General features: G+C 38.3%; 1 protein-coding gene across 1 annotated transcript in view; it reads right to left on the bottom strand.

Moving 5' to 3' along the window:
- Nucleotides 1-27,437, bottom strand: part of LOC128373403 (regulating synaptic membrane exocytosis protein 1-like) — a 95,529-nt gene that overhangs the window by 19,115 nt on the left and 48,977 nt on the right. The window contains 16 exon segments of the mRNA XM_053333707.1: nucleotides 928-1,090; nucleotides 3,860-3,916; nucleotides 4,206-4,359; nucleotides 4,945-5,116; nucleotides 5,362-5,492; nucleotides 5,624-5,739; nucleotides 7,698-7,744; nucleotides 9,475-9,492; nucleotides 11,063-11,186; nucleotides 12,139-12,238; nucleotides 12,385-12,498; nucleotides 13,147-13,187; nucleotides 20,786-21,483; nucleotides 23,128-23,399; nucleotides 23,775-23,793; nucleotides 23,795-23,838. Of these exon segments, the coding sequence (XP_053189682.1) occupies nucleotides 928-1,090; nucleotides 3,860-3,916; nucleotides 4,206-4,359; nucleotides 4,945-5,116; nucleotides 5,362-5,492; nucleotides 5,624-5,739; nucleotides 7,698-7,744; nucleotides 9,475-9,492; nucleotides 11,063-11,186; nucleotides 12,139-12,238; nucleotides 12,385-12,498; nucleotides 13,147-13,187; nucleotides 20,786-21,483; nucleotides 23,128-23,399; nucleotides 23,775-23,793; nucleotides 23,795-23,838 (2,270 nt within the window).

Below are 27,437 nucleotides of genomic sequence, written 5' to 3'. Positions count from 1 at the left end.
GTTGCATCTACCTCTTACAAATATTAGACAGACATGTCTTCTTACCAGGATGATACTGATCCATTAACACAACTAAGAGTCAACAGCCAGGCTGGCAGCTCTGTGAGGCTTTACCTTTACAGAGGTGCTTGGAGCTAAATGCTATTGTCAGCATCCTCACAAACACATAATGCTGATATTTAGTAGGTATAATATTATATAATATAATGTTCACCATTTTAGTTTAGTGTGTTAACATGATAACATTTGCTGATTAGTGCTAAACATAAAGGATGGCTGAGGCTGATGGGAATGTCCTTAGTTTTGAAGGTATTTTGTCATAAACCAAATGGACACTTGGCCTGTAGATGGCGCTAGATGAAAGGTTATGGGTTCAACGTTGTTACACTCCATCCTGAGGAGCACATGAGTGTCTGCATAAGATTTTATGCAAATCAGTGTAGTAGAAGTTCAGGTACCATTTCACAGTAAAAGTGAAAAATGTGGCCCACTCATGGCACTGCAAGGAAAGTCAAGGGATCATCAAAGTTATTGGGCTTCATACTCAGAGGAACATGGATATCAGTTCCACATTTCATGGCAACAGCTGTTAAAATGTTTCAGTTTGGACCAAAGCGTTGGTGGTGCATACCCTACCATCTCAAATCTTACCATGTGACAGGGATGAGCTGAGATTCCAAAGCACTAAAAAGTTCCTTTGGTCATTTTGATAATTTCTCCTCTGTGTAAACTTTTCTGGAATTCACTGCAACCACCATGAAGTTTACCATAGCATTTCATACTCAAAAGATTTGAGTGCATCACTTTCAATATACCCTTCTTTTCCCTCAAAATGCTTGAATTATAATGATAAATAATGAATGTACCACTGCTTTATTCATGTCAAAATTCAGAATGTTTCCAAACATGCAAACCTGTAACCCTCACCTCTGGGTGGGAACATTGGGTGGTCGTGACCAGATGCGGCCCTGCTCCTCGCGGTGCGGGGAGACCGATCTGGAACGTATGTGATGGGCGGGCGTCCTCTGCTGCTCAGGCACCTCCAGGGTAGACGTGGGCTCCCGTTGCCTCTCCCTGCCACGTCCGTCTGCTGTTGGGTGGCAGTGATGGTTCAAATGCACATATAAACAAAAGGTGCATAAGTCAATTTAAAAAATGCACAGAAATCTATGTAAATACGTCAAACATGGAGATCGAACTTCAAGCCATTCTTCTTTGGTTGCCAGTATAAGCCTAATACAGCCCTCATGCACAGCTGTTTTAGAGTGAACACTACAATCTTCTCTAGGATAATATCTTAGTTGAGGCAGGCCAATGGGTATTATATATATATATATATATATTATACATTAGCAAGTTTGCGTTAGCTGTAACAATGATAGTCTTCCATGTTTACCAGTATTCCATGCCATATATCATTTAAAATAATTGGCTTACAACTGTATCAACATGCAAGCCTAGCATGTCAGAATATTCACTTTAATACTACTTTTTACTGCATGCTAACATGTAAGCATGGTGCCTGGCAGCTACAACAGTACAATCTGCCCTGTGGTCCCATATATGATTTAAAATAATGTACAATTTCAACTTACAGCTGTATCAACATGTAAGCCTAGCATGTCAAAGTTTTCACGTTACTACTACTCTTCATTACTCTTAAGAAAGCATACGTGCTAACGTGTTAGCATGGTGCCTGGCAGCTACAACGGGACAATCTGTCCTCTGGATACAGACTATTTGAAGATAAGACTAATAATAGAACAGCAGGAGGCTATTTTTCATTACTGTGTTCTGTTTTTTTTTTAAATGAAGTAGCAACAACAAAAAACTTTCCCTTTCTTTGGTTGCTCTCTGAAGATAAACATATAAATGGAGAGATCAGCCTTGAAGAGATCTGTGCAACTGTGTCAGCCTTTGTTGTGATCCCAAGGTCACTGGCTTCATTTCCAAGAGAACAGCACCTCAAAGCTCACAGTGGGCCATTAGTTTGGCTTGTTTGAAAGTGCTACCAAGGCTTTATTTTCGTTTATTCTTACCATACATGGGAATTAAAACAAGTTGGTTAAAGTAATGTGGTGAATTTCCTGTCTCTTCTTAACACAGAATACATAGACACAAATAGGGTTTGACTGATATACCATATTGTCTTTGTCAGGAGATATTGCAAGCTCAATCTCACTATCTTGGAATTTGACCAATTTGATGTCAAAATTCAAACTCACCATTCAAAATTCAGAATTCATTGTTTCCTCCAGAAAGTTACTCTCACGTCTTGGTGAAAAGTATCTGAAACAACCTATAAACTTTTACCCCGAGTGACTAAAACTCCACATTGATATCCAGGATGAGCTTTTCTTCTGGTATGTAATTGATCAGATTTTCAGGTATTCACACCAAACCTTTAAATACGGTCTCCATTTTCTACTGAAACAATATCATTAATAATTAAATGTAGTTCTGTAGTTCCATACTATAGGCTGATTCTCAACAGTCAATATATAAAAACCTATACCAGTCTAACCCTCACATACACAAACACTCAAACACAGACAATATATAATATACAGATGTGCACTAATACACACACAAACAAAAATGTCATTGTTTCAACACACACTACACAGTAGGACTATACCTTCTACTTTGATATTGATTCAAGTGAAATGCTCACCAAAAGAAATGAACGTCTTTAAAGTACACTTAAGATGTGACTCATTACTGAGCTCATCTGAGGCAAAACTTCTATGCCTGAGTGGAACGTGGAACATGGAGCCCCCTCCCCTCCCCCCCATGCTAACATGTACAATTCTACAACATGACAGTGTTTCCCATACACTGATTTATTTGTGGTGAAGTGTTATGATGTCATTTTTGTTGTTATCTGTGTTTTTATATTCTATATTATTTTTCAGTTCAGTTTTTAGTAATTTGCATAAATGTTTAAAGAGGACCTATTATACTCTTTTCTAGCTCTATATTTTTATTCTGGAACTCCACTAAAGTAGCTTTGCTTGATTCAGTTTAAAAAACTCTTTATCTTATACTTGGTCCTTTATGTAGCACCTCAGTTTAGCAAGGCAGTTTTAGCTCATGTCTCTTTAAGGCCCCCTCAATAAGCCCACCCTGTTCTGACTGGCCAACTTTCCAGAAGCCTGCCAAGTAGTAGTATGTTTCAGAGTCGTGTTAAGTTACCACCGATGCAAACCCAACATTTACTGCTTTACTGCTTCAAATTAAAAGCTTTTAAATGACTAAATAATGGGATACTTTTGTTTTGTTTTGTTGAATTTTTAGTAAATGGAGCTTCCTTAGCGACGCTAAAAGCAAGTCAACACAAAAGCGTATTTGAAACGGTTCAGCGGAGTAAATACATATGAATATCTTATACAGTATGTTTATCTAATAATTAAACACATTGGCCATATGTAATACAAACAACATTATGAGATTATGACAAATTCTTTATGAAAATAAAGAAAAGCATGATAGGTCCCCTTTCAATAATACACTAATTGAATTCCAATAACAGGTCATTTAAAAACTGGAACGCTTGTTGAAGAATTTGGGTTCAATTTACTTTTAAATTACTAATAATGAAAAAATATATAGCTTAATTTTGATGAAAAAAAACTTCAAAATTTCACCTTTCTTTAGTTTGTTTTGTCAGCTGTTGTGAAATTAGCATAACATTAATATGGTTGTTTGTGGTGTATGGAATACATTTTAGCATAACAATTTGACACAAAATGTATTCCATACAAAAAAGGTAAAAAATGTAAAGAGAACACACCACAAATAAAAAATACAAGCTTTTGGAAAACACTGCATGTAATACTAAGAAACGGCCCCCACCAACCTTTAGACACTACTGCAGTACCCTCATCATATTCAGGGTCTGTTACACGCTGAGAACCTACACAGTCATAGACACGCACAAATGTATATTACACACAGACACACAAATATATGCACACATCCAAGTACAAATGTAGTGTTAGGGAAGGAAACATTCATATTGACATACATGTTTTACATTGCTCATGCTCATACATACTATGAAACACACAAACACAACCCTTTATCTCTTTCACAATGATGCATGAACACACACACACAATCACACACACAGAAAATATGGAAGAACTTACACATAAATATACACAATAAAGTGCATTCTTAGACACACACAGACTGGGACTTACGCTGCAGCTTCCTGCCTGGGGTGTCAGGGTGTGTTTGTCGTCGGGGCAGGTACGGGGAAGGTTGGGGTAGCGGTATGGATGAGACATCATGGGTTTGGAGTGGATACGAGTGAGGTTTGTCGTCCAGCAAGGCCGTCTCCAGCTCTATCAGGATCTGTTCAAGACAGAACGGCACAGTCAATATTTGGTAGGTAGAAAACAATCCTGATGAGAGAGAAGTGTGTGTGCCAAAAAAACTAAACACTGGTGCTAAAAGACACTAAAATAGAGTCATTTTCTGTAGATTCTTCACATCGAGGAGCCACCTTCATATTAATACAAACTCAACCAATCAATTGCTTATATAAAAAATATTACATTTGTAATTCTCACTTTATGAGACCAATAACTTGAAGATAATGTACTGTGTCTATTTGGGTATCTATCTTTAGATGGATTATCTCATTATCTGAAGATATAGAGTATAGTCCCAATGCTAATATTATACATAGGCTTATTTTTTATATGCTCTGTCTCCCATAAGGCTGAGAGGAATAGCTCCATGATAATAGATAAAGTGTGGAAGTAAATGTAACGTTTAAGTCTGGATGGGGAAGATAACATGTCAAATTAAAATTTTATCTATTGATATTTAAACTGTGATTCAGATGGATTCACCATCACCAAGAACAAGTAAATAGGACAATAATACAGTAGAAACTAAAAGGTAGAGATACTTTTATTCATTGTGTGTGTGTACCTCTCCCATAAAAGTGCTGTCCTCCTCTGGAGACCTGGGCTGGTCCCACACGGTTAGCTCCAGCATGTGATTGCGGAAATCCCTGCGATGGACGTGAGTGTAGACGAATGTTTGGTTCCACTTGGGCTCACAGGTTTTCTTCATTGTTTTTGTCCTCCGTTTGCTCTTGTCACTATGTTAAACAAGACGCAGTCAATTCATAGCCAAGCATACATATATGATAACTGTTTAAACAGGTTGGTTCAGTTTGGAAGTATCTAATTTTAGTAAGAAATCCTGAGCTTTCAACAAGTCAGGGTTTACTGTTGCTAATTGAATATGTTTTGATGGTTGTGTCAAATATTGTTTCATAAGGAGGGACATTTTTCATTTCTAAATATGTATTTTTATGTTCTTGTGAAGAGGAAGTGGGCATACCTCCGGTCAGGGAGGAAGTACATTTTGACGTAGGCGCTCCTGGGCCGCCCGTCAGGCCGGAGAGGAAGCTCTGTAGCCTGCATCACGTTGACTATTAGCTGGTGACCCACTTTGTCATACCATAGCTTCACCTGGGTGGGAAACATATACAAACACATGTGATGCACAGGTTCGTGTCATAACAAATTAGCAGCTCAGAACACTCACAGTGCACACACACACACACACACACACACACACACACACACACACACACACTCACTGAGAGCTGTCCAGGCATCAGCTGTGGAGCGTCTTGGAGCATCCCAGGACTGGAGGGAGATAGGACGTTTAAGGATGGTCTCTCCATCTTCTGGGACTCAAATGAACTGGAACCTGCTATGAAAAAAAAGGGAACAAAGAAATGGATTTAAAATTCAACAAGAGGTGGTGAGATTCAAACTTTTCAAAATCAACTGTCAGAGAGTGAACTATAAATGAACAGAGTTGATTTATTTGAGAAAAATGAGATGGCATTTGTGGTCTTTCAATGATGTTTGTGCAGAGTGAAAACATAATCTGGTCCAACTAAAGACTAATCAAAAATGAAAGCATGTTCATATGAGTGTCATGTGCAGCTTTACATATAAAGTATGTTTCATACACAGAGGTAGAATCAAGTGTTAGTGTTAGTAGATTCAAAGTTAAAACAATGCAATTAGAAAAAATTACATGTATATCTTTCTTTTTTATTTCTATAACTTATATAGAAATAAAAAAAACAGTAAAAGAATGAAAAAATAATAATACAATAATAAGACATTGTGTTTTAAAGACATTAAGTGAAAAGTGCTTGAGGACAATAAGCTTTTAAGTCCTGATTTAAAGCTCTGAGGGTCCTGAGACCATCAGTTAGTTCCAGCGCTGTGCTGCATTAATGACTAAAAGCCACTTCTCCTTGTTCAGATTTGGCCCTGGGGCTCCACTATCAGTCCACTCCCTAGTGATCTAAGAGGTCTCGCAGGGTTATATTTCTCAAGTGTATCAGTCATATATTTAGGGGCCAATTCCATGTAGAGATTTATAAATAAGTAATGAGACCTAAAAATCAATTCTGTGGCTTACTGGCAGCTAGTGTAGGGATTTAAGAGCCGGGGTGATGGGGGCTGTCCTTTTAGTTTTGGTCAGAACTCTTTGGTGGTTTTGGTGGCTGAATTTTGAGTTGTACGTGCCTGATTGTCTTTTTAGGAAGTCCTGTCAGAAGTCTGCAGTTTTTCTAAATATAAAAGCATGAATCAATTTTTCTTTGCTGCTAAATAACTAGTTTTCTTTGTTTGCTACATAAATTTGAGTGTCATCAGCATAACTATGATAGGCATGGTTATTGTTCTAAAGATGAGGCCAAATGGGACCATTAAAGATTCCATTTCCTTTGAAAACCTCACAAAAAAATAGCACAGCTAACCTGTCAGGATGACAAATGATCAACTTTCTGCCCTACTTTAAGTTCAACAGGCCTTTGTTTAGATGTACTGGGCTGGTCTTATGATCAAATACGTAAGAACTTACGCAGGAACCTACTTTCTCACTTCTCAAAAGTGGTTGTGTCTAAAGTGTCTAAAGTCTAAAGCTGTAGAATTAATAGTCAAATCCAGTTCTTTCCAAGCAAAAACATGGTGAGATACAATATGCCTTAAACTGGGAGCTGTCTTTGAAAGTAATAATGGAGCTATGGCTGACAGAGTGACTTTTAGTGCTTACAGTACTCTTCATATTAGTCACTAGGCTAGCCATAACTCTAGGTGAATGCCAGAAGTTGAAGTTAGTTACTGAAGTCTTACAGCTGATTTGGCTGCTGATTAACATGGTCGCTAGTTCACATCTGAATACAAAGAAAGGACAATTTTCCAGCTTTAGGGTGACTTACACTTCCTAGGAATATTATTACTGTTTCTCAAATGTCAATCACAAATAAATGCCCAGAAATCAACAAAAATGTGTTGAAACATCCTTGAACTTCTCATCTACTGTAACACTTAGAAAGAAGGTGAAAAAGCAAAGTGTTGTATGTACATGTAAATCATACATCACAAGTGCATGACATACAATCAAACCTCTTTCTTGCTTTAAATTGTATTTTTTTATGCATCAAATGTGTATATTATTTTAAGATGAAGTGTAAATCCCAGTATAATTTCATAAATACTGCAGCTGATTAGCTTGTAAATGGACAGTCTGAACACAGAAATGCAAAGTTAATGAATAAGACAGATAATTAGCCAGACAGACACACACATATAACTCCAGACAGACATACATTTATAGAAAAAAGAGATGTTACCACAGCAGATACCTACTAGATTCTAATGGAGGGTGGGACGTGTCGGGGATTCTTGGGATATCACTGGAAAAGAAGCAGCAAAGATACCATTCAGTCACTCTCATCCTGACATCTAACCAGATGAAACAAAGTTAGCAGTATGATGCACAGGCACACATGCATATTAATGTAGGATTTATTACACAAGTAAAAAATAGTACTGTAATTAGTCATTTATGTATTTAGGCTAAGATGTCATGTGGTTAAAAACATGGAGAAGCAAAGGGAAAATGTGAGCAGAGCCAAGCTCCTCTCATGAATGCAGTGTTTCCCAAACTCATTCAGAGGTTTCTGTCGGGCCAATCGTGATTGGAAATGAGATCCAATAGAATCATGGTAATAACTCAGTTCTGTCCACACCACCATCACCACCACCATATGAAAAAAAAAATCTAATGGGAAACACCAGAATCCATTGCACCAGCTTCATGTAATAGAAAGAAAGCATGGTCATTTGGAGAACACTTATCAGTATAATTTGTCATTTCAAATTAAACATTTACAAAGTCTTGGCCCCACCACTGGCATACTCACGTTATTAATGGACTTTCTGACCTCAATTGAACATATTAATATCAATTTTACAAAATCAATATAGAATTCACTTGATGAAGGTCTGAGGACTGTAATGTCATTAATGAAGTGAGTACAGGTGCAGAATTCTTTATGACATGCACCTGTCGATACAACTTCATAGTGGGCAAGACCTTCGTCATATTTGTTACCTGATGAGATTCTGAATTCACCAATGGGGCAACAGACTGATATCCAAAATTTTAATATGATAGTTAGTCAATAGAGCCCCACCGATATATTGGTTAGCTGATATTATGAGCCGATATCACAGATGTATCGTGTCGGTGTATATTTAGTCCGATATACAAGTTTAATATATATATGCTTTTATTGTATGTGTTTTTTTATGTATAATGATTAAATTGTCATTGAGGATTACTGTTTCAGTGCGCTGATGTAATTTTATACTATGAGGTTTATTGTTAAACTTTAAAATATCAAGCCTTCATTACATATCTTTGTCCTAAGTGTTTTTATGACCACATTTGACAGATCACTGTATAAAAAACTGTGATCATGTGTGTATTCTGTATAAGATTATCGACTGGTGTAGTGATATCAGAATGACCCTTAATATCGGTGTCAGCCTCAAAAATCCAGTATCGGTCAGCCTCTATTTTTTTGGCTGAAATTTGTTTATCTGAAATCCATCTATTAAACTGATAAGTGTTTTATGGACCCTAGGGTTTCTTGGCGCCCATTCAAATATGGAAAAAAAAATGAAAAGAGAAAAGAATGTATTGCTTTATGAATCCTGGCTTTCCAAATTTCAAACCAGAAAAAGAAGCGCAATAAAGATCATCTGCTGCTGTAGGTGCTAGATTTCTCTTTGGCATCTTCAGACTTGAAAAACTAGCAATGAAAAATAAAGGAATCCCAGACGCTCCACAAACAGTTTAAAAAAAGCTTGCAAAAGCAATGCTCCATAGATGGACATTTCCTATTGACCATTTTGCATCCCTTCCAGGGAACCTTCACTTTGATTTCGTTGGACAGGACCAACTGAAGCTGTTTTTTTTTTCTTTTATAAAAGCCAATATTTGCATGAACTGGCATCCCTACTAAATATGATTCAGTTCAGTTCATTAAGGGATGCAAAATGGCGCCAGCAAAATGAAAATTGTTTCCATAAGCATGAGAGGATTAAGGGGTCCTAGTAAAATGGGCAGATTACTTACTGATATTTTCTATACACCCTTCGTGAGTGTTTGGAGAGAAATTAATACATTCAACTTTTTTTCCATAACAGAGGAAATGAGGTTCAATCTTAAACTGCAACACTTTCAAGAGACAGTCAATGTTTTACTGTACAACTTAGAATCATAATCATTCATTATAACTCATTACAATGGATTCATCTTACTTCCAGCAACACAGTTCAGCAAAAAAATACTGAAGCCCAACTTGTGCATTTGTTACTCAGATTGAAATATCTAGACCAGGCATGTCCAAACTATTCCATAAAGGGCCATGTGTCTGCAGAGCTTTTCCAACCAATCAAGAGCATGATTTGACCAATCAGCTGTCTGAAGAGTGAGATCAGTTGATTAAATGATACCTCTGGTGTGCTCCTGATTGATTGGAATGAAAACCTGCAGCCACATGAACTTTTAAGGAATAGTTTGGACACCTCTGATCTAGATTAATAACATTTCAGAAGATTAATGGATCCTTCAAATAATGTTGAGAATGTTATAGTGTAGGTTTGTTAGGCAACTTCAGATGTTTCCTGGATAGAATTCTGTAATGTTTTGGACTAATCATAGGGAAATAGTGACAGTGTTCAATGAGTTCACCAATTACCGTAATTGCAAGCAAAACCTAGAGTCTTTTAGTAAGTGCTTTGCAGATCAGCTAAAAGATCAAAAATGCAACATTTCATTGATAAGTTTCATTGTACGTAACATATGAATATTTAAGCGTACGAATAAGCTCTAAATACCTAAAATCTCTGGCTACGGATTCATTTAAATAAACATTACAACTCACTAAATGTATTTATACATTATTATCATTGATGAAAAGCATCTGGATACATTTTCTACCATATCATAACACATAAATACATATACAAAATGAGATTTCATGGCATTTAAATTAACCAGAACAGAACAGTAAATAAAGAAAAAAACTAAAACAGTCAAGTAAAGGCTACTGTATACCCACAGCATCAATCAATATAGCTCAACTTACAATGCTGACTATTACAGAGAACATATCTACCGTTCTCTAGCTAAATATATAAAATATTTACGACTCAAAGGCGTACAATCTTCATTAAATATGATTTCACACAACAGGCCATCTACAGTATAATACCCTCACAAACGTGTTCAAGACCCGCTTGATTTTTTACAAGGCATCAACTAAAATAACCGATGTGGCCACCTCTTGTCTTTTATAGAGCCCACAGCCATTTTTTATTTGGCCAATATTAATTCATCTGATACCATCCTACAAATAAACGCAAGTGCTTTTTTAAAGGGGACATATAAGACAAAATGGAAATCTCCTGTTCCGAAACTTGGCAAGTCCCAGCAGAATGTAATGGCTGGCTGTTTTTAATACTTTTGAATGCAGGCGCACAGTCGCTGTCAGAATACAAATAAATGGCCCTGTCTGCTGGTTTATCTGAGGTCAGCCAACTCTGAGTCACAGCCTCACTTAACACCGGGTTAAATCCAGTGCAACACATGGACTTTCTGAACTGGACTAGGAGAAAACGGCAGTGACCAGTGTACAGGGTGTGTTTCATTCCTGACTTACCCAATAGGCCTGGATACCACTAGCTCCACTTGAGGCTCCGCTTGAGACTCCAGGATGATATTGTAAACTTCCTTCATGGTCGCCCCCGGTAACTGCTTCCCATTCCACTGTAAAACCTCATCCCCTGAAAGCACACAGGCAGTGGTTTGTGATTACATAAGCAACAATCTATCTCCAATAGAGACGCTAAAACCACCAAAGTATTAGTCCATCCAGTTCATCAAACTTCACTTATATAGCAGTTTTCATACTGGTTAATATAGTTCAAAGTGCTTCACCATTGATTGACAAGCTGATAATAAGATAGAACAAGTGATAGCATAAAAAAGGGAACAAAAAGAACAAATTACAAAGAAGAATAAAACATAAAAAATTTAGACCATTTAACGCAACAGAAAATAAGAATGTTAAAAAATGTATTCAAAAATTTAAATAAGGTAAAAACAAATAAGAGAAAATAAAAAATAAATAAAATAAAAATGAGAGAGAATTATGATAGAAAAAGTTAGAAAATAATAGAATAGAAAAAATAGAGTTAAAAAAAAGTTAAATGAAACAATAGATCAAATAAAAGCTAGACTAAAACTAAGTTAAAAACATAGGATGAAACTTACAGAATGATAATAATAATGAAATAACATAAAATAAAGTAGAATTTTAAAACATCCAAATGAATAGAATAAAAATAGAATAAAATGGCGTGCAGGTGATCGAGTGGTTAGAGCGCATGCCATATACGCAGCCGACCCCGGTTCGAATCCCGATCAGAGGTCCTTTGCTGCATGTCACCCCCCCTCTCTCTCCCATGTTTCCTGTCATTCTACTGATTAATAAAGGCGTCTATGCCAACAAAATCTTTAAAAATAAATAAATAAATAAATAAATAGAATAAAAGGACAATAAACAATTCTTAATCAAAAGCCAGACTGAGGAGGAAGGGTTTGAATTTAAAATTTTTTAAACATGTCAACACTTAAGTTAAACTGTATTTATTCTTTAACACTAATAAAGACAACATAAAGATCATTATGACTCTTCCAGTGAATAGTGTGATAGGTGTGATGGTTTAGTCTTACCTGCTCTCAGATGCCCCACCACATCAGCCAGGCTTCCCTTCTTGACTTTAGTGATGAAGGCACCTAATCTCCCTGACTCTGTTATTCTGCCTCCCACCACCTACACAGAGAGGAAGAGAGAGAGAAAGAGAGAGAGACAGATGTGAGGTTACCAAGAAAAAGTGTGTGTATCCATCACTGAATGAGACACATTTGCAATGACCATGTAAATGTGTGTACGTGTTTGTTCTCCAGCCCCGCTCTGACCTTTAACCCCAGCAGAGCCCCAGCTTCTTTAGGCATGGTGGCGCTCCTCTTACTGAGCGTGATTCGTCCAATCAGATGGTCTCCCTCCTTGGACGGCTGCCAGGTTACAGGATGCTGTAATAGGAAACGGCAGATAGATGAACACACTGACTCTCAGAAGACATATGTACTGCTGGTATATGCACAAATACATGTGTGTGCACCAATTTTACATTTATATTTAGATAAGCATGTTGCCAGTGTAAATGGAGAGTCCTTTAAGTCCTTTAAAATAGCTGTTTTATATGTTTACAGACTGAAAATGCATCACATTTCAACTGCATGTGTGAGTACTTCCAGAGTTGATTTGAACAGGATCACACAGGATCAAAGTTTGCAACAACTTGCAGCATTTTTTGGGGAATAATTTAGCTAAAATTTGCTTCCAACAATCACTGATTGATATAACATAAGTCATTTACATCAACCTCATAAAAGCCTTTACTGTAAGCACTCAGGGTCTGGTAGGTATTTCATGTTACATGAGAAGTCATCTGTTCTACATTAATGTATTCTTTAGGATGAATAGAAAGACTACAGTGAAGTCAGTATGGGCACTGATAGCTACAATTGCTGTTAAGAAAAGAAAAGAAAGATCAAATTCATCAATAAAAAATGCAACTACAAGGACACATATATTGAAACGTGATCATCCCCACAGCAATGAGTCATGAATGATGACATACCTATATCTCCTTTAAAATGGTAACAAAAGTGACTTACATGCCATACGGTGGGGTCATGTGGGTAACACTCCCAGTCGCCTGCAAGAGAAAAGAAAGCAGCTCAGATACAGTGAATGTAGCAGAGGCAACGACTTCCTCCATATGCCTTTTGTACACGTACGTACACACACTCACACACACACAGGCGTGCGCGTATATTACAGAGCTGTATACACAGCACATACCAGTCTGAGTCCTCCCATACACAGCTCTGCCAAATTTGGGGGCTCTTCAGAAGGTATTTGCTTACAGTGGAGAGGGTTAGGTTTATTGAATAATAAGGCCTGGGCTAGAATTAGAAATGTATCACCTCAGCAGCAGGACTTGACCTCAATGTAGTCCACAGAGGCAGCAATGATACCAAAGGATAGCTAAGCCTTTTAAAATGCAATAACCCCCCCCCCCCCTCAGATATTTGACAGATTAGATGTTACTGCAGGGGTAATGTGGTGATGTAAGGCTAAATAAAAAAATATTGGTAAATTACTACCACAAGATGATGGTTATTACAAATAACAACCAAAAATGTGACCAAAGATTTAGTAAAGTTGCACAAAAGCACATCATTTCTCTTATCACCTATTACAAGTATGGAGGTTGAAGTGCGCCAAAGAAATAATTGACCTGTACTAACCCCTGCCAAGCTTTTAGTTCTTGTGCTGCACATATGCAGATTACAGTAATAAAGTGGCACATTTACTACTAAAACTTCTTGCTCATTTTTGAAACAACAAAAAACAATGGGACCTTAATTTAAACAAAAGCAGGTGTCTCATATTTAGCCAGCAACCATTGATTTTGGCAGCAACCATTAATTTTGTCAACAGTGTATAGAAACACACAATACAAAGGACATGATACTAGTAAAGGTTTATGGTAGATAGCTGGCTAGCTATTACTGTTAGCTCCACATGTCTTAAATGTGCACTTGAACATATCATAGACTGAAGCTAAAAAGACAGAACTTTGTAAAGCCTTGTTTCAAGAAAAACATACTTCGACAAATCTGTTATGAGTTTTGTATTGTATTGTTTGGATTTTTGAACTGTATGTTTCATATTTAATTTTGGAGTAGAAAATGCTTTGAGGATGAGGTCTAACTGATGTGTTTAGCTAATGTGTTGCTATCTTGGTAGGCTAAGTGCAGGAATACTACACATTGGATGTCCCGGTCCTGAACAGGGATATTTCATAAATAACCTTACATACATTGATAATGATGGTGGCTAATGATATGCTGCTTGGCTTTTGAAGTAAAAGTAGGTCACTGTTTCTACTTTAAGCTAGTAAGCCGGACATGCTAAGATTAGCAGATTCTGTGAAAGCATCCCTTACACTTTTATTCTTTATTTTTGATCTTGGAGAGGCAAGACACCACTTTGCGCTGAGTATCACCCCATGGATACTACCTCAGCATGTTGAGCAATCAAAAGCTTAACAGACCTGCCATACTAAATAACAGTTGCTAAGCTATGATTGGATTCCTATAATAAATGCTATTATAGCTTAGTTGATTGATTAAATTTGCATTTAAGTGATACATTATCAAAGTAAAGAAAATAATAAAAAAGATCATTGAGACAATTAATCATTCTAATAGTTAATATTCATTTAAATAATAAAATAACAATTGATTGATTTTAAAAAGGCTTTTAAACCAATTCTTTCACAATTCATTTGTTAATTTTCAATTCATTTCAAGACACTTCTTTTATTTAAAGATGTGCCATCAGTGTTCGAAAAAGAAGTTCTGATTGACCAGACTCCTACCAACATATAACATCTGACCAATCAAAGCTCCAGCTGTTAATCTATATATTTGATCAAACATACTCAAATACTTTCTCTGCAAGTCTAACAAGCTACGTTTAAATAAGTATGAAAGTAAATTCTCAAACCTTGGAAAAAGTAAAAACAATCCATACTCAAGGTACACTTACAGTTGGAGTTTTTTTAAGCCTTTAACCATATTACACTGTCTCCATTGGTGGATCTAGCTTACTAAAAGTTCTAAAACAGCTATAGAGGTAATCATAACAAATACAGAGTCTGTACATTAATAGATGCATTTGTATGATGACTCAGCAAGCTCCATCCACCGATGAAGATCATGTCATACATCTAAAAGTCATGGAAAAAGAAAGAAAGTGGACCTTGACTTACAATTGTTTTGTCACACATTTCTAATATAGTCCCTTCAAATGTTGTTAACAGGAGTTTCACTTTGATTGTTTATGGTGATCATTCAACAACTCAAAAGCTAAAATGTACTGTACATTACACATCGACAGTTTTCTTTGTTGATTCTTTCAATATTAAAGAGCTCTCATTAGGAACTGGTGCTTTTTACTAATGTGTAACAGGATATTTTAGACAATTACACATAGTTCTTTAAGTGGTTCAATTCTGTCTCTTGCTTTAGTCCAAAAACCTGTCGTCCTCTGTACACATGGGCCGGGGGGGCAGTGTTAAAATGTGTGCAGGACCTCGACGACACAGTTATGACACAGAGAAAAACAGAGCCAAGCGTTCCTAGGAGCCAGGAGGCTATGAGGTTAATGAGTTGTGACATCTTATAGTGACATTATGTAATCTTAAAGCAAAATGCTCTGACGACAGACAGCCGAGTTCTCAGTTTCATAACTCAAGCGTGAATGTAATTTTGTACAGTGGGTGGCTGTGTGTGTACTTGTTTTTGTAGGTTCACAAGCACCTGAATAAAAAAGTACCCCACATAAGGACCCTACATAAGGTCACTACAGATTGTTCTGCATGAGATGTCAGACTGATGCATCCCTTTCTTTGTTTTTAATCAAAACAATAAATTGTATGCAAATGTGCTATATGTCCTTACTTCAATACAACTTCTATGTTCTTGAAAATGTAATAAAGTTTTAATTGGCAGGAAATCCAACGTTTTATGTACAATTCAATATCTACACTTTGACAATAATGTAAGCTAAACCCCTCCCCCCAAAAATAATCATAGCCATAACTATCTCTCAAGCACTGGATTTTTAAAAATGGTCAAGAAGTGTACATGGAGCTTTAAAAAACATACTTTGTTATCAAAGAGGATGAAGGGTTGGGTTTTTCTAAGTGTTACAATGGGTTAAACAGCATGTACAGGTCATATTCTGGACTAAAAATATCCACTGTATGGGAACCAAGATATATAGAGTTTAGAGTAATGTCAGCAAGTCTGTCCTTTTTTTAAATAGTTTGGAGAAGTTTACACTCCAGAAACGCCGGCTAATTAGCCAAACCGTTGTTAACTAACGTTAGCCAAACTCATCAGTTACTCCACACCCTAAAAATCTCTAAACGTGAAACATGTTTATATAAATCTAAACAAGGTTATGTGTGAGTAATATTTTTCTATTTATAATACTCTATGGTTAACTAGCTCTACCTTTAAAGCTGCTGCTCATCTATATGTCTTCTACATGCATCATTAACCTGTGTGGATGCTATAAATAAACATGGTAAACATCATGTCAGCTTAACATCAACATGCGCACATTATCATTGTGAGGTGTTGGCATGCTGACGTTAGCATTTAGCTCACAGCAAGTACAGCCTCACAAAGCTGCCAACATGGCTACAGACTCTTGTTACATTTTTACATCAGAGGATGAGTTGGTAGTGTTAAACAGGATGCTGCACAGATCATAACAGGATCTACTGTATGTATGTGACTGACTGCATATTTGAGTGAGCGAGTGAGAGATTGAGTGAGCGAGTGAGTAGAGCGAGAGTGTGTGTGTGTATATGTGTGTGTGTGTGTGTGTGTGTGTGTGTGTGTGTGTGTGTGTTTCTGCACTGATCTTACAATGATTTACATGCCTGGACGCTTCTCCGCTGCCAGCAACCACATCTCGGAGCTGACCCGGTCTCATGCTCGAGCTAAAAAAGGAAGCAGTGTCTCTCTGCCATGCCGGTGTGTTTAAAACCCGGCCTGACAAAACACTCTCATCCTGAACCTCCACTTGATCGATGTCACAAGCGCCTTGGTGTGGGTCCAGGCTGGTGCTGTGCGCTCCCTCGGCTTCCTCTGAACGCGCCACGCTTTATCTATGTTAGCTTCTGGGGAAAGTGCAGCATTAATGTAGCAGGAGCTGGCTACAGTCAGATATGCTTTGTTTGTTAAATACTGTCATTGTTATTACTGGATAAAGACTGTACAACTACAGGGCCTGTCCTGAAGCGGTGATTCCATTTTTAGTACATTTATTCTCATTTGAACAAGGTTTTATTTCTGTGGAACTTTTGCTGCGTTATCATCCAGGCCAGGCTAAGTCACCTTTTGTGTTTAATGTTACATAAAAATGAGCAGTGAACTGGCTTTGACTAACTGGTGTTTAAAACAGAACATTATTCATTTTGATTCACATATACTTAGGAAAATAATGATAGTATGACTATTAAGCATGCAACATTTAACTATATAAACTGCACTACAAGTATCAGTAGTGATGATGATTACTTAGAATTTAGCCATGTCCACAGTCACAAAATCAAATTTCACAATATTCCACAATCTTTTTGTCTACCTCTGTATATATGTGACCGTATTCTGGGGACAGTGGGGACACAATGATGATGATTATCAAGCAAGCAAAAGCATTCAAAATTATTTCCAGGAAACTTAAAGGGGACATATAATGTTTTTTGTTATTTTCTTTCATGCTTTTAAAATAACGGATAGCTAGGGTAAATATGGTCAAAGTTCCAAAATTTGAGGTGAGTGTATGTAGAAATGGTCCTGCAAGTTAAAACCAGGGCTTCAACTATGTGAGGTCACTGCACATCAGTTCCATTGCCTTTGTTGCTAACATTGTTGCTAAGGTTTTGTGTTGTTGTCTACTCTCATATTTCCGATGGGATTCCGACTCAAACTTGTACGGGTGTATTTGAGAAGCTGGCGTTTCGGGTAAAGAACGCAAAAAAGTAGTTCAATCCGACAGCTACAGTTCATTTTATGGTTTGTTGATGTGAAGTTGGGAGTCGGTGGATATCTGCTGAGGGGCGACTCATTAAAACTGGCCAATTAAAATAAGACTGGATTCATCGGGGGGGAGGGGGTTTAAAGAGACAGGAGTTAAAGCGACAGAGGCTGAGTCATCTTTTTAACTGTAAATTATACAATGCAAATATTCCAATAGAGCCCTAGATGTAAAATATAGACCTAACAAAATGTGCAGAATAGTATAAGTATAATTTCACAAAACTAAGATATATTTGGTGCAGCTCAGCATGTAACTAGACAGAGTTTTGCCGGTATTTTATCTAATTCTGACCCAGTGATGGAGTTGAGGAGATAGGGGGGTCTCCAAAGATATTACAGTTTATCCTGTGGAGAACATTAATTACTGCACCAAATCCCATCATAATTTAATTAAAAGCTATTGAAACAACAATAAAATGGTACAACAACTGGCCAACATTCCAAAGAGCCATGCTTAGGTAAGGCTATGCTACCATCACTACACTAATATAAAATAGTTGGACTTTTCCATGATCTTCTTATTACCAGGAAAGGACAACATTAAAAATGTGTTACTGCCCACTGGGCTGCCCACATTGACTGCTACCAGGCCATGAAATAGTTGAGAATTTTTTATAGCACTTTTAGACAGAGAGCAGTGAGCCCCAGTGTCTTGGAATGTTGGTTAGTAGTGAAGCAACATAATCCAGCTTGGACATGACAAGGTTGGAGTGTAAACAGTAGTGTGTTCTCAGGCTTGGGGACATAGCTGGCAATGTAAGGCCACACAAGGTCAACACAGAGATCAAATGGGGTCAAACTGCCCCATCACAGACACTAACACGCACACACACATGTAGGCACAGCGTGGGGTTGTCCCCCCCCTCAGGGCCAAGCTGAAAACAATATAATATGACACACAGGAAAACATTCAGACACGCACACAGGATCTCACACACTTGTTAACATGCACACTGGTGTACTGCGTAGCTGCTCACTTTGACATTCAGACTGCTGGCTAAGGCCCACTGCAGAAGTTAGAAATGTTACAGAAGCTTCACTGTTTCTGCAAAGAACACCGGACGATAGATTCAAAATGACACATTTAAAAAACTGAAAAGATGCAGTAGTTTGGTGTATATTACTTCAGTAATATGACACTCTGTACAAAAGGATTAAAAATGTAAAGTTTTCAGCAGGTTATATCAGTGCACCTTACCTGTTCTGACCACTGAATACAGAGAGTTAGTGAAGGGTCTCCAGATTCACAAAGTCTGAATGAAGACGGAAGACTGAGACTGAACAGCTCGCTCCACTTCTTACATTCACGTCCCATGATACAGTGCTCAAGTGGGAGTGTCAGACACAGACACACACACACACACACACACACACACACACACACACACACACTAACACACACAGAAAACACAGAGCCTCATACCTTAACACAAGAGGGCTTGTATACAGTATTCTTGTCTAATTTAGTTATTCAATGTTTAAATGAGTGAACTCTTACAATGTAGGGGACTGGAATAAAATACATTATATCATTATTTAATTATTTTAAAACTGTTATTATTACAGAATTGTCAATGGCTCAATAATTGCAAAATGTATGTAGAGATGTGTTTTTTATATAGCCTACGCCTACCTCATCCTAAAGATCCAACCAATGATTGACTGATGACTAATGTAATTGCTGAGGCAGAGCCATCAATACCCGCTGCTCTACTGTAGCTTAGCTAATAGCATTACCTAAAATGAGCTTGTTCAGTATATTATCCTTGTTTGATGTGAGACATGCTAAATACATCCACGCTGAGCTACTGCACCACAGTGGTCTCTGTGGTTTGATTACTCCATTTTTGTGTTAAATATGTAAGAGGAGCGTTGCTTTGAAGGGCAATTTCATCAATTAGTGATGATATGAATTTAACCTGATCGTCAAAACTACGATCAAAACCAGAAACATTTTACAGTGACCTTTAAAGCAAGTATGATGGTCCTATAAACAGCCTGTATGTGGAAGTAAACAATCTAGCATTACTGCTGTAGTATCTCATTCTTTACACATGGAATGACACTGTAATGTAATGTGTGTAATGTAATGTTTTTACGTGTTGAAGTATAGTCAGTAAAATGCCTTTAAAATAACATTCATTATCTAAAAAACTGATTATCTGTGCAAGTGTCCCTCAACACCAACCAGTCTATCTGTGATTTAATGTTATGTTTCCAAGGGTTAGGTGACTGAATGTCCACATTCACACAGGCTACCTTCATCTATCAGACACCTGCTGATCATGATTAACCCAAACATCTCTGCTTTCACTGTCACTTAAAATGTGTTCTGTTTGGTTTCTCCACTGCAGCAATGGTGACAGCACTACAAATCTATAAGCACATTTTAGAGCAAAGAATGTATACATCAGATTTCATGTCATTTGAACTTACTACTCATGAAGCTATAATGAGACGGCTCATTCCCTCATATTTTGTAAAGTCAAATGATTTCACATATCTTGTGTGATGGAAGAGCAAACAAATGAATTGAACAGGCAGAGGTCAATACTCTTCATACTCTGACTCACTGAGATCAACAACAGTTTTTAGTGGAGTGCAGCCTGATGATTGATGTGTCTCTCACCTCTCTCGCTGACGCTTTCGATCTCAGCATCCTCGCAGCTGCTGTACTCAGGCGTGGTCCCCCCCTCCTCCTCTGAACTGCTGACGCTGGTTTGCCTCTTCCCTCCGGCCCCCAGCCCTCTCTTTGACTTGTAAGGTCTTGGCGGTGGTGGACGCAGAGATTCCGATTGGTCAGAGCTTAGCGAATCGTTGCGAAGCATGCTTTCAGCCTTCTCCCGTTTGGTCCGTCTCACTACGGGTCCCTGGCCAGGGACTGTTCCAGGACCCGAACCCGGAGGTTCTCTGAGTTCAGGGGGAGGGACTTGTTGCCCTGGGGCGTGTTCATGCAGCCCACCGACCCCACCCACCGTCCTCTGCCCGGGTCGAACGCCATCCCCCATCTCCCCCCCTACACCCGTGCCACGACCCTGCCCGGGCCCAGGGTGGCCCCGGCCTCCAGGAGGGACCGGCCCTGCTTGGCGAGGGGGGCCAACGCTGTGGTCCATGTGGTGGTAGCCCCCCTCTTCTGTCCGTCTCACCCCACCACCTCCTCCCACAGGATCGTGCTCCAAAGAGCGTCCCTTTGACAGCCGCCGGCCTTCCCTACGTTCCCTGGACTCGCCCCGGAGGTCCCGGTCCATGGAGACCTGGGTCTGCAGTCTGGGCTGACCTTGTCTGCGTTCTCCCCGACCAGCTCCTCCCCCTCCCCGTCCATTTCTCCTGGATGATAGATATGTGGATGGAGAAGGAAAGACAATTATATAGAGGACGGTTGACAGAAAAGATGTTTCAAACTCCACATCATACATATTATTGATTACATAGCTTTGTCACCAGTGTTTGATAACCATATTTGAGGGGTCATTGCAAAAATGTGCATTTATGTATACATCCTGCATATGTAAGATCGGCTGATATATCAATATCAAGATTCTTTTTACTCCCTAACATCGGTATCGGCCCTAAAACTCCAGTATCAGTCAGGCCCTAGTTCGGAGATTCAATAGTTTGACCAACATTGCATTCTGTAGGGCCATCACATGTCAATCACAAGTGTGCAGGGACCTGGGTGACATTTTAGGATTGCTTGTTTTATCCAACCAATAGTCCAAACCCCCAAAATATAGTTTGAATAATAATATGAAAGCAAATCTTCACAGTTTTTGTTTGACAAAAGTGTATTAAAATGGTTGCTGGTTCAACCACCGAACTGTTTCAGCACTACTAAAAAGTCAAAGGTAACCACTTTTTAAAAAATCAGGCACCCAGAACGAGTAGGAAACGAATTGCTGTTAGTCCAGCTATTGTAGTTGTGGAGTTAATGTTCAACATTCTACAGTGTTTGGTTACTTTTAGCTTCTACTTCCCTTCAAACTGAATTACTGACTGATACCTTACCCAGCAAATACCAGTCATTTTGCTACGGTTACCATTTCATTGTTAACATTAGTGTCTACTAATAGAAAGACAGGATTGAAAACACTTTCTACTATCCAGTGTTGTGGAACATTATGCATTCTTCCATTACACAGCTGAAGGCAAAGGAAACAGTGACACACGGAGCTTGTTTTAAGAGGCATATACCACCACAGATGAATGCAGCAGATATTGCTTGATAAAACAAACATTAACACCGTTTACAAGACAGCTTTTAGCAGAGTGCTGATGTTTCTTTCAGGTAGCTGTGAGAACAGAAGTTGAAAGAGGCAGTTCACCAATTACACATAACACAATTTACACCTCAGAGTGGGAGGAAAACCGTGAAACGTGACAACACATGGAATTTTTTCATATGGCTCTGGAGGAGTTACGTATAATCTGAAAACATAACCCTGATCATGTCACAGTGATGTCATCAGGGTTATCCTGAATTATACTTGGGGACTAATTTATAGGAGAAGCATGGGGTTGAAGACATGGACCAGCCAGGGGTCTAATGAAAGACACAATTGGGTTGCATTGTGGGATTAGTAGGAGTTTCACCATTCTCTTTTTCAATATGTCTCTTGTGAGTACCCAACTTTATTGAAGTACACTGCTTAACTGCAAATACTGTTAGTTATAATATATTCATTTAACAACTGATGCTTTGTTGTTAAGTTGAGCATTACTGTATGTCTTCAAGCAGAAATGGTACAGGACACTATTCAATTAAGGGGAATAAAGATCTTTCCTTTCTATGAAGTGATGAGGTGAGCTGTGAATGAGCCACGTTTGAATTGTTGAAGTATTTTCTTTTCAGTGCTAGAAAGTAGAATTCTCTCTACTAAATGATGAAAATGGAACAAAAGTTTATTTCAATTTGTTCTAATCTGCCAAACACACTGCTTCATTGTGTCTTCCAGTTGTATTTATATTGCTTACGTGTCTCGTGGTGGTTCGCTACGTGACCGGGCGTCGTTGCCAGGTGTGGTCCCAGGTGCGCCCGGTCGGTTGGGGTCTAGGTTTGCGGTGGTAGAGCCCGGAGGTGCTTGGGATCGAGACCGGAGCTTCTTATCACCAGGAGTTTGGCACACGGACGGTTCACTGATGGCTGAACCGAGACCAGTGGACTTCCCAGACGGAGCGGTGAACCACTCGCCTGGCTTGGTCAGGAGCTCCTGCTGCTTCCGGCAGTTGTTACAAACCCAGATCACCTAGAAAGAAAGGAGCATGTGAAGATTAGAAACTAGAAAGATAAGATTGGATGACCTGAGTTTTCATCATAAATAACATACCTTTACAGAGAACTGATGATGTTTTTATGGGTAATTCACACAGCTGACATTCGTGGCATCTATCACAATAATGTGTCCAACAGGAAGAAGCTATTCTTTAACTGCGGCCAGTGAGAAACCATTTCAACCGGCGACTTTGCCAACCGCTAATCTGAGGCCCAGCTTCAATCACTGTGACTGTCAAACAGGAAATGGAACAATGCACTTCCTAAAGAGCTGCGCTGCTGCCAACGAGTGGTCCAGAAAAAAGGCTTTTATGGAAGCTTTTTAAGATCAACATCACGCCACTTATACCAGGCAGCAGCTTGGCTTCCACTGTGGGCTGCTTTTGGCCCCCGAACAAAGAACACAAAGCCAACTGGATAATGAAAGGATACTCGAGCCTCTGCCAAAATAATATCTCCCATCTTCCTCCTATTCTATTTGTCCCATCACACATATGCACAGCAACTATATGTTGGCTATGTTCTCACATTACAGCTGAGTGTCCAAATGTATTTTTTTCCCCGCTCACACTTCAGATTGTGTTTTGTAATCAGCTTGTACAGAAAAAAGCTGGACTGAGTTGCATGTTTGCAGTCTGTGCCGTGCTGACTCTATACACGTACTGTTTCTGATAGCAACGCGTTTTGACAGTGATGACAAATTTAATTTCAAGCAACCAACAGATTTTTTTTTACATTATGTACAGTGTGTGTTGACTTAAAAGTTAAAACACAGGTTTCTTGCTCCCTCTCATGTATCATTTATTATATTATCCCCATAAAGACCTGAATTTACAAGCAGAAGTTGCTGCTCAGGACTGCATATAAAGAACTAAAGCTATAATCCCAGGCCTATCTAAATTATTATTCACATTGAGAAGGGTATCAATATGGTACCTGAATTTTGGTACCAATGAAACCACTTACAACAATAGTTACAGTACTTACTTTTCAGAATTTTAATTTCTAGACCTTTTTGTGTCTCTTACAATAAAGTCAAATATGTTAAATAAAATAGTGTTTAGAGATAAGACTGATTAGAGGATCAGATTTTGATAATCAATTAACAATGTTTCCTCTACCAGGCTGAAAAAAAATCGATATTGTATGAGGTTTCAATTTATTGTTTCTATATATACGTGATAATTCTGCTTTATGTTTATTACTGAGGTTCTAAATGGTGGTGGTGTACTGAGGTGCATTATATTGACTATAACACCACTCAATGTAATACACCGCCATCATCCACTATAACCTCAATAATAAACATACAGTTGAATTATCACCTTCCTGCACAGGTGTACCTAGTGAAGAAGCCAGTGAATGTATATGTGTATGTATTTTTTCACTTACATGCTTGCACATTATAGTGATTATAGTTTATTCTGCTATTCAGTTGTAGTCTTTTGTTTTTTAATGAAGAGTTTTGTGTAGAATTTATTTTTTGGAACTGTGTAGTATTGATGTTTTTATGTTTTTAAGGGGTGTATTTTGTGTAGTAGATTATTGGTGTTGTGTCCTTTCTCATATATTGTGATGTTCCCTCATGAATGTATTTATCACATGTGTGTGTGTGTGTGTGTGTGTGTGTGTGTGTGCTGGTGTTATTTTGCTGAGAGAACCTGAGGAAGCTGCAGACGAAAACATCTTCTTTCAAAATAAAGTCAGAGTAAATTCAGTTCAGTGTGTGGTTATGGTTGTTTGGGCTGTATGTTCCTGTTCCTGAGGAGTGTTGTGTGTGAAGTGCACTAAGAGCTACTAGAAACCAGAGTTACATTCCTTCTATGTGAAAATGTACTTGGCCAATAAAGCTGATTCTGATTCTAACTATTTCCCTGACCCTGACAGTAACAGACAAAAAGCCAAGTAGCCAGCTACACTGGTATTTGAGAAGATGCATCCACTTCAGTCAAAACTTGGCATTCAAAACATGTACGTGTGAAGCTTTGGTGCGTTCCTCTGTGCACGTCTCCTCCACATGTCTGCCAGTTCATATTGATAAGTGGGGTTATGTCCTAGAATAGATGCGAGGATTCATCCAGTAAGACGGGAGTGTTGAACGCAGCTGTCGTCACAGTCCCGCGTTTGACATCAGAGCCGGAATGAGGAAGAAGAGTGGATGACAGAGGACGCGAGGTTGGGTCGTGAAATAAAAGAGAGACGGAGGGAGAGAGAGAGAGAGAGAGGATGGAGGAGAGCGGAGGTTAGAGTCAGTCCCTCTTCTCCAGCCACCAGGGTTCTCATTACTCCTGAACACTCCCCGATGACTCTTTAAAGAGAGCTAAAATAAAACACTCTGGCATCGGCCATCCACCACCCTCCCTCCCTCTTCCTTTTACTCTTCCTCTCTCTCTTTCTCGCTTGCCATCTATCCCTCCCTCCCTCCCTCCTCCCCCTTCCCTTCCACTTCTCCCTCCTCCAGATTGCTTTTGATTAAAGCTACAAAAGCCGAGGAGAAAACAGCTTTACACCAACGCAGCTATATTTATCCTGCCAAACACCCCAGCACCACCAGGGAAAGGGAGAGAGAGAGAACACACACACTTACACACAAATACACACATAGCAAAGAAAGAAGCAAAACACTGCCTCATGTGGGACGTTGTAGCTTTGGTAAAAACATCCACCAATCTGTGATTTTTCTGCAGCCAGACCGATGAGGTGGACGGCTGCCAGATCCGACACTGCGGCGCTCGTCTGCTCGCTCGTACATTTACAGGCAGAGGACACCCGATGATATGTAGTCACCTGTCACTTTCACCAAGTTCTGGGCATCCACAGAAATGTGTGGCTTTTTAAAAACTCTTGATATCACAGTTAGAAATTTGCTCTGATCACACTGAAAAATATGATTTGTGCACATTTTAATAGTTTTCAGTGATTAGTATTTATACAGATGGCAATGTGTCTACTTGACTGTAGTGTTTAATGTCACTGTATGTACTACTGTTATTATTATTATACAGTACAATACAATAAAGGCATTTAATAAAAGTGGTGTGTGTTCAATGGGAGCTGAAATATAACTAGCAGTTGTTTTGTGTAGACCTAAACCCTAAAGATGTTCAGCTTCCATTAACAGAGAAAAGCTGAATATTGTCACATTTGAAAAGCTAGAACTTGTAAGTGTGAGGCATCTTTTAAAGACTTATATTATTAATATTATTAACTATAAAACTGCATTTCAGCTACAAACTTAACAGATTACATTCACTAAAGTAGTGATGGAAATTTTGGGAGGTATTTAATTTGAGCCTGTACTACTTTGAAATATATACTTTAAAAAAAATTAAATCATAGTTTTCTCAGAAGACCGTTTAACATGTCACAGTAGGAAAAGAACTGGTGTGTATAATAAGTTTTAGGGTACTAGTATTATGCATAGTAGCTCATGGATCATTGTTATTAATAACACCTGTGCTTTTCCTACTATGACAAGTCTACAGGTTTTTACAGGCTGAATATTTCACTACCAGGAGCATACATTAGTAGCAGTACAGTTGTTTGGAGTAAAATAGTAATTTGATGTAGCAGCACCTGATCCTGCCACAGCATTAAAATCACTCTTATGGGTCAATATATTAATAGCATTGTGGAAGAGAATGTTTTGCTCTCAGTGTACTAATATCATTTTAGAGTTGAGTCAAATTGCAAGTGTCAGAAAATTAATCTAAAACTATTTCTGATAGTCAATGCATCCATTTTGCTAATATTTGCTGTTTGTAGCTTTTTTAAATGTGATGATTTAACACTTATTTTTCTTTGTCGAATAACTGGGTGTGCATTTAACTGCTGGACAGTTAAAATAAGCAATTTAAATGTGTCACTTTGTCTGAGATAATTGACATTTGAATGAATCAGAAAATAATGATAATCAACATTTTGTTTAGGGGTCTGAATACTTTTTCCACCACAATTACATGTCAAACAAACCTTAAAGCTACAATACATAATAAATAATGAAACTGGCTGC

The sequence above is a fragment of the Scomber japonicus genome, chromosome 14 (assembly GCF_027409825.1).
Source record: "Scomber japonicus isolate fScoJap1 chromosome 14, fScoJap1.pri, whole genome shotgun sequence".
In the NCBI taxonomy this organism is placed as follows: Eukaryota; Metazoa; Chordata; class Actinopteri; order Scombriformes; family Scombridae; genus Scomber; species Scomber japonicus.
This window is presented reverse-complemented; position numbering and strand designations above follow the sequence as displayed.